The sequence below is a fragment of the Rana temporaria genome, chromosome 2, assembly GCF_905171775.1.
Source record: "Rana temporaria chromosome 2, aRanTem1.1, whole genome shotgun sequence".
NCBI classification, from domain to species: Eukaryota; Metazoa; Chordata; class Amphibia; order Anura; family Ranidae; genus Rana; species Rana temporaria.
The window spans coordinates 421509037-421524356 of record NC_053490.1 but is presented as its reverse complement, the minus strand read 5'-3'; the positions used below and the strand labels follow the sequence as shown (position 1 = coordinate 421524356).

General features: G+C 42.5%; 1 protein-coding gene across 1 annotated transcript in view; it reads right to left on the bottom strand.

The window, feature by feature from the left end:
- Nucleotides 1-15320, bottom strand: part of PPEF1 (protein phosphatase with EF-hand domain 1) — a 95301-nt gene that overhangs the window by 68095 nt on the left and 11886 nt on the right. Inside the window, 6 exon segments of the mRNA XM_040339429.1 lie at nt 74-240; nt 3020-3066; nt 4988-5102; nt 9238-9398; nt 13395-13461; nt 14080-14207. Of these exon segments, the coding sequence (XP_040195363.1) occupies nt 74-240; nt 3020-3066; nt 4988-5102; nt 9238-9398; nt 13395-13461; nt 14080-14207 (685 nt within the window).

Here is a 15320-nt window from a genome sequence, read left to right as displayed (position 1 = left end):
AATGCTGTGCAAATCACGTCACATCTGAAATCACACCAGTGTAAATAAGCACTAAAAGTGAGTTCTACATTACCTAAGGTTCATGATGGGGTCCTCATGGTTGCCTCTATTCAAGTGTAAATTATTTGGATAGACCAGAAGAAACGCAAAGAGTATTATTAGTATTTCTATGGACTTCTTCCCTCTGTCTACAAAGTCTCCGTTAAAAAGATATGTGTTTTCTGATGAGGGGAGACCGTTCTGCAGAACACAATCACAGGTGACATGACAGCAACAAAATATCCAAACATTTAACATACAGAGATGTTGCAGTGTATATGTATAACAAATATAATACATCAGTCCAGAGAATTAGGCCAGTCATAGACTGTTCTACTCTCAGCCGGTTCAGTAGGAACCAATCAAGATTCAAACTGTGTGTGGGCAGGCTGAACGCACCAAGTTGATCAATCAACTTGGGTACAACCAGCCAGCTGGATTTACTTGTGATTATTGCTAGTGGCTGCTATAGCCCCTAGCAATAATCACTGTCTTCTTCCAGCAGGGACGACTTCCCACGCCCCCGCCGGGCGCAGACAATTGCTTGGCAGGGGGGATTTCCTTGTTAGCACTGTCTGTGTTGATGGGGGAATCAGGTAAATTTCTTTCCTGCAACCAGTGGCTGCAGGAAAGAAATTTGCACCGTCTATAGGTAACTCCACTTTCATGGGGGAAAAAAAATAGCAAATCAAGAAAAAATAATATAGCACATATAATTGTGACTATAATCATATTGTAATTGAATGTTATTAAAAATTACCTTTCCTTTTCAATCTGCAGCTCTGTAATTTTCTGAGAATGCATTGCAATATGGCTACCTGGGGTTGTTCTGTACACAATGGGCCAGATTCAGGTAGGAGATACGACGGCGTATCTCCAGATACGCCGTTGTATCTGTGAGTGTGAGGCGTCGTATCTTGGCGCCTGATTCAAAGAATCAGATATGCCAGAATTTATCTAAGATACGACTAGCGTAAGTCTCCTACGCCGTCGTATCTTAACTGCATATATACGCTGGTCGCTAGGGGCGTGTACGCTGATTTACGCCTAGAATATGTAAATCAGCTAGATACGCCTATTCGCGAACGTACGCCCGGCCGTCGCAGTACAGATATGCCGTTTACGTAAGGCTTTTTCCGGCGTAAAGTTACCCCTGCTATATGAGGCGCAGTATGGACGTCGGGCCAGCGTTGAATTTTCCGTTGATTACGTCGTTTGCGTAAGTCGTTCGCGAATAGGGCTGTGCGTCATTTACGTTCACGTCAAAAGCATTGGCTTTTTGCGGGTTAATTTGGAGCATGCGCACTGGGATACTTTCACGGACGGCGCATGCGCCGTTCGGAAAAAGCGTCATTTATGTGGGGTCACAATAAATTAACATAAAACACGCCCACATCTTCCACATTTGAATTAGACGGGCTTACGCCGGCCTATTTACGCTACGCCGCTGCAACTTTGCTTTGTGAATACTGCACTTGCCTGTCAAAGTTGCGGAGGCGTATCGTAAATAGGATACGTTACGCCCGCACACAAATACGCGCTCCCTACCTGAATCTACCCCAGGGTGTTTACTGACCACTCCCCAGAAACATAATTTCCTGCTTGTGTGATTGTCTCACCAATTTTGCCTGAAGTCTGCCTAAGATACAAGTCAGATTTCAGGCATCCCCTGCAACAAAACTGTCATTTTTGGAGAGATACTTTCAATGGAAACCCATCTAAAGGGATGCAGGCCCAGCATATTCCCTCATTAGTGCCCTGGAGCTGCACACCTGACTGATAATTATTAAATCACTCCCATTAGATCCACTCAGTACAGAGGCTCAGAGAAACACACATGGATTTCTTCAGAATAACAAAAGGTAGGAATCTGCAACAAAGTTTGTTATACTCCTTGCAATGTACATTGATCACCCAGAGGGGAATGTTTTTTTCTCAACAAAAGTGGAGTTACGCTTTATGCCTGGTACTAACTATGAAAGCTAGCGATCTCCCCTTCTGAGCTGTTGTGTTCTAACAGGGGGACGGTCCCCCACCAGAACTCTCCAATCAGCGCTCTCTGCAATTGGCGCTGCCACCTCAGCCCACAGTGCCGCCCCCCCAGCCTGCACTATGTGCGTGGCTATGCACTGCGTGGGGTGCCAGACCAACTGGTCTCAACAGATCCATCATACTCTCAAAGGCACGTGACCACATCCGAGGCCCCAATTGGCCAGTTTCACATTTTCCTTGGGGTGCAGAGCACCGCGCCCCAAGCCCTCCCACCCTTCAGTAACAGCGAATACCTCCGGCTTCCCGGCCAATCAGGACAGGAAGACCCAGAAACCGGAAAGAAGATTGGGTAAAGACAGAAGCTAAGGCACTGTGCACCAGGGGAGCTGTGACAGCTGCAGGGCTCTGCCGTAGGGTGAGCGTGGACCTGGAGGGGCTGTCGGTCGGCTGCTGGTTTATCAGCATGCTCATATGACAGAAGCTGGCCAAATGGCTGGCTTCTTTTGGAGAGAATGGCATACACATGGGCCAAATTTCAGCCTTTTTTGTTTATTTTTTTAACCAGCTTTGGGCAACATCAGATCTGCACAACTGGCCAATGATCGGACCCTCTGTACAGTATATTCCTCTTCCATAAGGGTCAAAGCACGCAGGCATAAGGCAGTCTTCAAAAAGTAGTGATGTGCTTTAATATATTGCAATTCTCCGACTAGGAATAATTCTTACATTTTATAAAATGCCTACAAGCAGAAAAACTATTGAAGGTGGAGATAAAATAACATATCAAGATAAAAATGCATAAAAAGTGAGAAAGATGTATTTTGTTTCTATTTTATATTAGTACTTACATTTCTATACAGTCTTAAATTCAGAAGGAATATATATATATATATATACATATATATATATACACACACACACACACACACACACACACACACACTGTAGATATACATACTTGGTGCAAGGAGTGTACGAATGCAATTACCTTATAGAATATTAATAGCAGATCATCCAGTTTTCCATGAAGGTCACCTAAAAAGGAAAATCAGTTAAAGATATTATAGAGAAATGTTGTAATAGACCAATCATCAAAGCGTAGCTAAACCCAAAACAAAAACGTAATACATTGTAGCTTACCAGTCCTTAGATGTGGTGATTTACTTCACCTTATTTTTTTATATATGGTAATCCAGCCAGAAATACTTTCTATGACAATGCTCACTGACCGCACTTTATCTGTGGATGAGCCATTGTGACCTTGCTTTTTTTGATTTGGACAACAAACTCCTTCAACCTTTTTTTTTTCATTACATAGGGAAGAGATTTGCCCTAGCTAACAGAAGATAGCCGCTAAGAGTTTGATACAGAATTTCAGGTTAAAGGGACACTAAAGGTTCCCTTTTAAATAAAAATAAAAATAACAAACATGTTATATTTACCTCCACTGTGCAGTTCGTTTTGCACACAGTGGCCCCGATCCTGGTCTTCTGGGGTCCGTTGGCAGCTGTCTCGGCTTCTCCCCTAAAGAACTAACCCCCTTCATGGGAGATCTCTCCCATGGGGGTTAGTTTTTGCGGGCACGCTTCGGTGATACAACCGGTGGCTATAGCCGCAGACTGTATCACTCTGCCCCGCCGCCAGCGCGGCACTTCATTGGATGTGTTGGACCATAGTGCGAGCCAATGGATGCGCTGCTATCAATCCATCCAATCTAGCCAATCAAAGGCCAGACTGAGTGGAGAAGAGGACATCGGGGGTGAGTGCAGCAGGTTGACGGGCTCGGTTAAGTAAAACGGGGGGGCTGGGGGGCCATCATTGCCAGTTTTTTTTTCACCTTAATGCATAGGATGCAGTGTTGCCAACCGTCAGTATTTTTACTGGCAGCCAGTAAAAAACAAGCAATTTTCTCCTGCCAGTAAAAGGAAAAGGTTGCCAGTAAAAAATATGGCTGTGATGCTTGGCTATGTCCGAAGCTGGCCGAGATCATCCGAATGCCTGCTACAGTATGTTTGGGCGGCTCTGGTGGAGGCGGTGCCTGAGCATGTCCTGTGATGTCATGGTGCAAGGGAGCCAAGCAGAGCGGCCAGAGCCTTGTGTGTGGGTCGGGACCAAGGCAGGCCGGAAGTGGGACTGTCAGTGCTGTTTAGACTGGAGTGGACAGGAGGGATCACCTGGCGTGGAGAATGACTGTCACTGTGACTCAGGAGGGGACATGCCATGTCGGTGATCTGTGCTGCTGCACACTTCTGTCAGTGTCACTGTGAGAGTCAGTTTCATATGTGTGTGCCTGACCCAATCTAATTTCTAACCCTCCTGAGTCCTGTCCCTGAACTACTTACTTACTATATCGAAAATAAAATAAGAAATATGTTTTTTGCAGTATTATGTATCTTAAATCATATTGCTAATTGCATATTGTACTTGTTTGTAGAATACTGAAATTTGCACTTAAAACTGTAAATTTTTTTACTTTTAATTTTGGGTGGTTTGTTAGTAAATTTCAGTCTGGTAGGTTGGCAACGCTGATAGGATGCATTAAGGTGAAAAAAACGAACCTTTACAACCCCTTTAATACACAGTACCTTCCGGGATCAACAGATATTTTTCTGTACTCACAGAAAATATTGTCTAAAAAAGAGAAAGCAAAGGGGAAAGAGAGTGGCGCATGGTGTAGTAGGATTTATTCAACATAAAAGGTTAAAATACCGAAGGCTAAAAAAAAAATAAAACTTGTTTAATGAGAAATAACAGCAAATAACAACTATCAAAGAATGTTTTAATAAAGCTCTCTGTTTTTGAATAAATTATCTGTTGCTTAAACATCAGTTGGCAACATGCCTAGATCAGAACCTAGGTGAACAACAATGTGCTTAACAGCAATAATGAATGGCCAGTTGAGGTCACATGATGTGATATGATTGGCTTGGTTAATCTTACTGAAGGCAATACTCACCGCATATCGTTATTTGCTTAGAAAATGATGTTGTTAAATGGACAATATTTGGCAATTGTTTCAGGAATTTTCTGGTTTCATGTAAAAGTTGAAGGACATACCGCGCATGAAGTTGCTGAAACATTCAAGGAGAGGAAACATCAGTTCAGAAAGCAGAATATTGCTAAAGAGAATCTGTCATGAAAAGACTGCAGCAGGTATAAAGTGCAGGGACCTAGATTGATTCAGCAGCCTTCAAAAGTCTAAGGCCCCGTACACACGACCGGATCTATCCGCTGGGATTGATCCGTGGATCAGTTCCAGCAGATAGATCCGGTCGTGTCTACGTCCGAGCGGACATTTCCCAGCGGATAAAAATCCAGCCGACGGATTCCCAGCGGATAAAAATTTAAAATGTATTCCGCGGGGATTTTGATCTGATGGTGTGTACAGCCATCAGATCAAAATCCGCCAGTTCGTCGGACCGTTTCCAGCAGATATCCTCTCGTCTGTACGAGGCCTTTCAACTATACACTTAGCCCCAACTTCCTGATCCTGATTCACCCCCTGCTTGCTTCCTTCACACTCCTGTGAGCCAGTGAGGTAATCAATCATAGTGATGTGCCTATAGCAATGTTCAAGAGTGGGAGGTAGCAACAAGCTCCAGCCCTACATAGAGTGTCTAAGCTTTGTCCATCAGAACAGCTTAGGATTTAACTGGACCCTCAGGCTTTTGGGGGTTGCTTCAGCTATAGGGGCATTACACCTACAGTTGTTTTTTTTCCTTGACTATTTGGGGTTAATTTACTAAAGGCAAAAAGTCTATTTGCTTTGCTAGGGAAATTGCTCTTTTCAAGGCAATATTCCCAATAGCTTAGTGAAGGTGGTACAATTTCACTTTGGCAAAGATTACCCAATCACATCCAAGGAAAATAATGCTTGTATGTGATTGGGTGATGAAAGCTAGCTTCACCTCATTCATTAACCTCTGGGGCAAATTCCCTTGAAAAGTGCAGCTTCCTGTGCAAAGTAAACAACCTATTTAATTGAATAAAACACTTGAAATAATCATATGTGAAAATTCAACAGGATTATATAAAACACAGGTGTCAAATACAAGGCCTGCAGGCCAAATCCGGCCCTCCAGGCCATTTCATGTGGCCCTCGCACCTCTTCTGCAGCTGTCGGAGAGCTCCAGCACTCCTCTGGTCCTACTCTAGAGCCTTACTTTCTGCTTTCAAGCAATGCATCCAGCTTCTTCCCACCAGCAGCATAAGGTAAGGGGGGCACACTGTGATGTAAGGAAGAGTGGGGGACTCAACTTCTGATGGTGGGGTGGCTTTAAACATCTAATGTAAGGAGAGGGGATGCACAGGACATCTAATCTTACAGATACAAACAACCCTTTTGAGGGCAATCATAATGCTGATGAGGTCCATGATGAAATTGAGTTTGACGCCCTTGATATACAACCTGTGATTAAACTAAAATTCAGTGATAGTCCATATATTGGTAACATGCAAAAAATGTGCTGGTGAAGACTAGACTTTCTTCAGATTTATTTGCACATTTTTTGCATTTTTTGTACTTTACTAATATATGGACTATAAATAAAAGGTGCTCAAGATAAACCCGCCCTCTTGATTTCCCACCGATGCGCTGGTTGGAACAAAACTAGAAACAAAAGCTGCCGCTTTAAATATAGTGAATAATGTGAAAAATATAATGACCACTAAAACAAAATTAGTGTCAATAATACTAAGCGAATGTGTATAAACACCTCTCAAATAAATAAATCAGAAATAGCATCAAAAATTTATGTGAATACCATAAAGAATATATAAAGTGTAGAACCCGTAAAATAGTGTCACAAGTGATAAACATAAAGGTCATAAATTATATATGTTCCTTGAATCTTCAAGTCTTCCACCACACCAAAAGTGTTCACTGTTCAGTGAATCCTTCACCCATCAAATCAAACACTCACCAGAACGATATGCCTAACACTCACGTGCTTCGGCATAAAATCATAAACAAAACCTCTCAGGTAGGTTTAACAGAAAATTTGTTCCAAACAGTGATATCCAGATTGCTCCACATATAAATAATGAAAAAGAAGGTGCACAATAGTGTAATACCGAATGGTCAGTTTTAATAAAACACCATGCACAAATCTTCAAACATTGCACTCACAAAAAAAAACTTTAAAATAAGCAGCAAATCACAGCAAAAAGCGTCCCCAATTTCTTCAACTGGTGAAATAATGGTCATGGCGGACCCAAGATCAGCTGGATGTGTTCTCACCATTCAAACGCCCTGTATGGAATCTCTGTTTCCCGGTTCAGCTTAGTGTGTCACACGTTTAAACGTCTCACGTTGGTTCAGATGCTCACTGCGTAACCGCGCCCGACATGTTTCGTCACGAGGGACTTAATATATGGACTATCATTGAATTTTAACCACATGTTTTATATAAACCTGTTGAATTTTCACATGAATATTTCAAGTGTTTTTCATTCTACATTTGATATATAACAATTTGTGTCACGCATAGCACTTTATTGTTTATCTTGGAGCGCAACACATCTATTAATTTTTTTTTAACATTTATATCAGGAAGGCCGGCCTGCACAGGCCACAACAAAACAATCTATACATTTTTTACTTTATGCTTCTTGGGTAGTGTTTGGCCCTTACGGTGTCTGCTGCACCAAAGTCCCTCATTTTATCTCCTAGTAGCATGAGAATATCTACTACTACAAACAACCTATTTGCCCTTAGCTAATCAACCCCATTCTATATAAATATATGTCTATGTTTAATAACATGAATTTTTCTGTATAATGACTTTCTAGGTTCTCAGCTAAGGAAAACAGGTAAAATTAAGACTAGACTGTGCTTAGTGCTGGAGCTGTACTTATGAAGAGGTCCACAAAGTATGCACTATGAGTGAGGTCTAAGGGCCAGATTCACGTAGGGCAGCGGCGGCGTAACGTATCGTAGATACGTTACACCGCCGCAATTTTTCATCGCAAGTGCCTGATTCACTAAGCACTTGCGATGAAAACCTACGCCGGCCTCCGGCGCAAGGCAGGCCAATTTAAATGGGCGTGTGCCATTTAAATTAGGCGCGCTCCCGCGCCGGACCTACCGCGCATGCTCCGTTTCCGAACTCCCACCGTGGATTGCGCGCCGTGACGTCATTTTTTCGAACGGCGACGCGCGTAGCGTAATTCCGTATTCCCGGACGGCTTATGCAAACATCTTTATTTTTTCAATTTCGATGCGGGAACGACGGCCATACTTTATACAGCAATACGATTGCTGTGTGAAGTTAAGGCACCAAAAAAAACGACTAACTTTGCGACGGGAAACTAGACAAGCGGCGACGTAGTGAACGTAGCAGAACGTAGCAGATACGCCGTCGTATCTCCACTGTGAATCTGGCCCTAAGCTTTTAACAGTTGCACTGTACTGCCAGCATAGACTGTTGTGGCCAAATAATCTTGAGGGTATGTCATGGTACTGGTACATAATTTTAAGGAGCAGTGACAATGTTTGAAGATGTTTCATTGGATATTTTTGTCACCTGAAATGACATGAGTATGAACATATGTGCAGTTAAATACTTTTCTAAACGAATCATTTCGTAAGTTGATGGTTAATAATGTTGGTAAATGTATGTATACAACATTATTATTTTCATACATTTTTGAAAAAGGTTTAATTAGGTCAACTTTAATAATGAGCAGATCTGAAAGCCTAGATACCTGAGTAACAGGCCTATGGCCAGGAATATGTATCTGGACAGGTTTCAGGCCAGGAGAAGTGGTAGAGAATCTCCAGACCACAAGAAGGTGACTATCCCATTCACAAAGAAGTGGGGTGGGTCTAGAGTCAGCTTGGCAGAAGCAGGCACCCAATAAGGTACCCTTACATAGGTCTAGTTTTCTTGATGAACTTGCAATGAAGTACTCCTCTATATTCATTTTCTTTGCTAAATAGAAATTGATGAATGGGCTACTCGTTTTCCTTTTTTTTTTTGCTGTGTTAGGCACACATGAGAGAATATAAGTTGCTTGGGGCTAGTCTAGCTTTCTTATGTATCAGTATGTGTGTCTTTATTACTAGTTATACATTGATAAGCTGCTAGAGATATTTCTTTGCTATAGTCGGTTTTAAAAAATATGGTTTTATTTAAAAAAGCAAAGTAATATAAGCAAGCAGAACTCTTGTTTCAGTACTTAGACTATAGGTAAGTGAAATCTTGCCTTCTCTTGCTTGAAAGCATGAAGCAGGTTGTTGGTGTCAGACACAGTTAGTGGGAATGACAGCTGTGGTCCATCGTATGAGTCAGGAACTTCTATCATGTCATAAACCATAAGGTTCTCTTGGACTTCTTTTGAGCACTTGAATATATCAGAAATCAAGTCTGCAAAATATGATAGCTGAAAAAGTACTGGATCATGGCATATTCAGCTTCATCAATCAGAAGACATTACAGTTGGACCACATTAGCTACATAAAAGGACATTGTTCGGCTTATTGCATAAACAACCAATTATATACAAGGTGCAGCAACTCCTGTCAACCAATCTGATTTCAGTTTAATTTGATCAGAATACAGGGACATTTCATTGCTGCTTTTACAGACTATACTCTACACAAATAATAAGCATATACTTGTGTGTTTGGCATACCAATAATATTTAGAGGGCTCATGTTATATTGTGAAAAAACAAATGCTGATATTTACCTATTTCCTGGGAGCTTGGGTCTAGTCACATGATCTCCCGAACAGCCAGCTTCAGTGAAGAGGAGAGATAGCCAGCAATGGCTGCAATGTTTATGAAGTGATGTCATCCATAAGATTACTATAGGAGATTAATGTCTGCTGTCCTTCCTCTATTCTGAAGCTGGTGCTGGGAACCAATCACGTGATCAGACCAGAGCGCCCTCAGAATAGCTAAGTATAAGCATCTTTCCTCTACAGCAGGGGTGGCCAACCAGTGGCCTGGGGGCCACATGTGGCCCGGGGAGCCCTCTGATGTGGCCCGCGACCTCCTGCTCTGGAATGGCGGGTTGGCAAGCAAAGATCGCAAGTTGCCAACCTGCCATACCAAAGCATCAGTGTTGTGATGTGAAGATGGTGGTAGAGGAAGAAATGGGCTGCGGAGAAGAGCCCCATAAGCCAATGCTTTCTCTACAGCGCTGGCTTTTGCCACAGGCGGAGTCTATTACAAAGTTCAGCTAACTCGCAGGATAGACACAGCTGCACTCGCGGTGTGGGTAAACTGCAGCACATCAGTGTGAAAGCAGTCTTAGACCCTTTTCACACGATCAACCCGACCAAATTGAACCCTCAATTCACCTCTACAGAGCGACAGATGTTTATTTATGCCCGCCTACCTCCAATCTGAAAAACATTTGTCGCCTTCCATCTGGGCGGATCGGAGGGCCTATAGAGTAGCCGTGACCCATCGCCCGTCCGCTCCGCTCATTGTGGCCCGCGACTGATTACCAAGTTGCTTAAGTGGCCCTCTCTCTTCAAAAGGTTGGGCACCCCTGCTCTACAGGGTAGTTAGAACAGGGTTTAGAATGGGGGTGAAAGCAAGTTTAAGTTTAGTTTTTGACTTGACTACTGCTTAAATTTATCCACTGTGATATATATGCTCCAACTTGGAGACCTTCGAAAATTTGAGATAGGACTGCACTATACAGAGAGGTCCTAATGAGGCATTTCGACTTCCACATATATTTACAAAAGCTGTGCAACTAAAACCTTTGATTTCAAAGCATTTTTTTTGCTGGCTAACAGCTAAATATTCTGGTAAAACTTTGGTTTTGTTGAACTTTTTGACTGGACTTCTTTTTTAAGGGCAGCCCAATCCTCCTTAAAGGCACGTGGAAGTAGAAGCCCAGCAAAGTACAATGGCAGCCAAAGGCACTCAGTGTCCCCATTCCTATCCCAGCAAACTAAACAAAGCTCTCCAATGTGTGCCTTACTATATGAATTGGGGCCATTGCCATTCTTGTTTAGCATGCTGGAATTGGCATGGAGGCACATTGGACACAGGAGACTTTTGTCTGGGCCACTTTGGATGTCAAGTCCATGTACAAATGTATTCCACATGACTTGGCTCTCCATTTTCACCTGCACAGCTATAGTGCATATAGCAATTTTTAGGTCTGTTTTGTTTTTGTTACAACATAATTCTTTTTTTTTTTATCAAGTGTATTATTTGCAGTGCAGGGGAGCCTCTATGAGAGCCAGGTTTGCGCCTTCCCTGGCCAATTTGTACATGGGTTGGTGGTAGTAGCTGTTTTTGTTTTCCCATTCCAATCCTTGTACAGAAGCCATCAAATGGTATGGAAGATTTAGGCCCCATACACACGACCGAGGAACTCGACGTGCCAAACACATCGAGTTCCTCGTCGAGTTCAGTGTGGAAGCCGCCGAGGAGCTCGGCGGGCCGACTTTCCTCATTGAACAACGAGGAAATAGAGAACATGTTCTCTTTTCGGCCCGACGAGTTCCTCGACGGGTTCCTCGCTGAAAAGTGTACACACGACCGAGTTTCTCGGCAGAATCCAGCTCCGACCGAGTTTCTGGCTGAATTCTGCCGAGAAACTCGGTCGTGTGTACGGGGCCTCATAGATGATCTTATACTGGTATGGCACAGTAGTATTGTGGATTTATAATTTTTTGTATTGTATGTTAATAATAACCACCTTAATCTGTAGTTTAGCCATGAAAGCCATACTAGCACCATCAACTATCTTGATGTCACATTGGTGGGTGATTACATCTCGGGCAGTGTACAACCTTGCACCTTTTGGAAAGAGTGTGCTGGTAACTCCCTTCTTTTAGCTACAAGCTGTCACCCTACACACACAATCCGATCGATTCCAGTAGGTGAATTCATTAGAGCACGGCACAATTGCTCCAGTGCCGACAGCTTCAAAAAGGAATGCGACATTATCACTTCCAGACTTAAAGGGAGAGGATACCAGGACTGGCATATTAATAGAGGTATTGCTATAGCCTCTAAAAGGAGTAGAAAAACACTCATCAATAAATCAACTGCTAGTAAACATCAGCATAAGAATAGTGGTAATATACTGGTTACTTTTGTAACCTCGTTTTCTCAGGAATATAGCCAAATTAAGGGAATCATATCTAAATACTTATCTGTCCTTAATCCTGATGAAGCTTTGCTTCCTGTCCTTTCGAATGGATGCAGGTTTTCCAGCAGGCGTGCTGGGACAGTTGGAAACATTTCAGTCATCAAATCCTAAATATACTTGGTTAAACCCGTATGGCTCCTTTCAATGTGGTTTAAAAACATGCCACTATTGCAATAAACATGACAGGAAAAATAAGTCTGTTGTCTCTTGTTCTACAGGCAAGGAGCTCAACATTCGTGGCTTCATCAACTGCAGCACAAAATATGTAGTGTATATGGTAGAATGTATCACATGTGTACATTTTAAAGCTGAGTTCCATCCATAAATGGAACATCTGCTGATCGCATTCCTCCCCCCACTGGTGCCACATTTGGCACCTTTTAGGGGGGTAGCAGATACCTGTCAGATCCATGTATCTGCTCCCAATTACGGGGGAATAGAGCATTCCCCCAGCAGAAGCATAGTCGGTAAACAAGCCAAAGGTTGGTATTGAGTGGTAGCAAAAATACAGACACCAACAGGAGTGTCAAGAGCAGGATATTGGTTGGAGAGAGCACAGTAATCTGGCAAACAGGAAGTGCAAAGGCCTGGTTAAGATAAGAAGTTCATGGGAGGAGAAAATGGTTCAAGGTTCAATAGAAACAAGACACAAGCTAAGGTTCTCCAAGGAATCAGGCAGGATGCTGTCCAGCATCTCACGTGGCTCAGACAGAAGAGTTATTGTCAGACATAGCAGAGGTTGCAAGTTCAGATCTGGCGCCTGACACAGTGTGGTGTTAGAGCACATGTTCACATTCAAGAGTGTTGACTGTGATGTGAACATTAGAATCTATTGAGTATCAGATGGCAGTGCAGCCACGTCAATACAAAAAGTACCAGGCTATACAGGTTGAATTAAAAATGTAATGTATTGATGTTTGTTGTGCGCCTCTAATATCCTTTCCCTAGAAGTCAGATTTGGCCAAGTCAATGTGCAAGTTAATTTTCCCCTCTCCCTTTGCATTTTAGTCTTTATCATATCTTCTCTGAATAGTATCCAGCTGTGGGTTTAGCCTCTGTCTCTAGGTTAGAGTCAGTAACATTGTTTCTGCCCATCTCCTGGCCAATATCATGTGACAAGCATATTGTATTAGTTAATGCTAGTATACTAGGCTACTTGTTAGTCAAGCCTGCTTTTTCATTTGGGTCATATAAAATTCATGTTAAAGGAGTTAAAAGGTCAACAAATCACACTTCTTACCAGGCCCTGGAGTTTGCTCATTCACCCGTGAAAAATGATCCATCATGAATGTGAAAAAGTTGGAGAGCTGAAAGAAACACAACAAAAGATACATTAACAAGGAGTAAAATAATTTTATGTTAACATTTACATGTTCATAAAGTTAAAAAATTAAGAAGGGATGCATCAAGTCTTGTACTGGCATGCACAAATCCTGCCTACCGCTGTGACCACGAGTTGTCAAGTTAGGCTCCATTCACACTTGTGTGACTTGTCATGCAACTTTGGACATCAGTCATTCCCCATGTTTTCCAATGATAACCATTAATATTTGTGTCACTTAAAGTTGCAGCAACTTCAAAGTTGTTCATGCACTACTTTGGCCCGACTTTCATGCAACTTGAGGGCCATAGACTTCAATGTTAACCCTCAAAAGTTGCATGAAAATCGGGCCTGAATGTTATACAATGTGCTTGTGTGCAACAGTTGTTTATTATCACTGGTCAAAGTCATATCCAAGTTGCACCCATCCAAAAACGCATCCAAGTTTCGACAACCAAAGTTGCACTCCAAAGTTGGCACAACTTTGGAGTCGTGCAAGTGTGAATTAAAACTGCTTTTAGACCACAAAAAATCTGGACAATCCCATCTTTGTTGGAGGGTATGTATTTATTGCAATGGGAAAAGGAATAGATATGATACCAACCTGAAGTTGAGCTTGTTCCTCAGCATATTCTATGGATTGAAATATACTAAGCGTATAGCGTCGCCTCATTTCTAGTCTTGCCATGTAGAAACGGTACCATCTCTGGATCAGAATTGCTGCTTTAATTGCTGACAAAATCATAAACCATAGTTTTAGGCCATTTTTTTTCATCTTTGATATTTAAAAGATATAAATTGAAGCATGCTAATTGATGAATCTAGTAAGTGTTTTTTATGTTGGTACCTGAATACACAGAATTGTATTACTATATGCTAATAATACTTTACACTTTTGATGGATATATTCCTTGTCCCACTAAACATTGGGTCTGTTTGGATAAAACAATTACTGGAGTTAAAAGTTATTTGGTGACACGGTCATACTTAAGATACCACTATGGAAGAGAGAAATTAATTCTTTACCCTTACCTTCAATAGGCTAGACTTAAATACATTGTGTAATATATTACTTAACCACCTCAATACAGGGCACTTTCACCCCCTTCCTGCCCAAGCCATTTTTCAGCTTTCAGCACTGTTACACTTTGAATGACAATTGTGCGGTCACTGTACCCAAATGACATTTTTATTGTTTTTTCCTCACAAATAGAGATTTCTTTTGGTGGTATTTGATCACCTCTGCGGTTTTTCTTTCTTGTGCTATAAACAAAAGAATAGGGACAAGTTTGAAAAATGTGTACCCTAGGGTGTGATTCTAACTGTGGGGGGAGGGAACTGACTGGGGGAGGTGACCGATCGGTGTCCCTATGTACAAGGGACACACCATCAGTCTCCTCTCCCTGACAGGACGTGGATCTGTGTGTATATACACAGATCCACGGTCCTGCTCAGTTACTGGGCAATTTGTGGGTGGCCATCGTTCATTGGCCGCGGGGCACACGCATTGGGTCCCCAGTGACGCGGCAGGCGTGCTAGCCCCCTAGTGGCTCGGGAAGGCAAAGACGTCATACGACGTCCGCCCAGAACGAGAGCCTCGTCCCCCCGCCGTCATATGATGGCGGGTGGTATGCTAGTGGTTAAAGTGATTGTAAAGGCTCGCTTTTTTTAAAAATAACAAACATGTTATACTTACCTTCTCTGTGCAGTTGGTTTTGCACACAGCAGCCAAGATCTTCCTCTTCTAAAATCCCTCTTTGCTGTTCCTGACTCCTCCTCCTATTGAGTGACCCTCAGACAGCAGCCTGCTACAGGTTGTTCCCCAAGCCGAGTCAATGCTCCGTG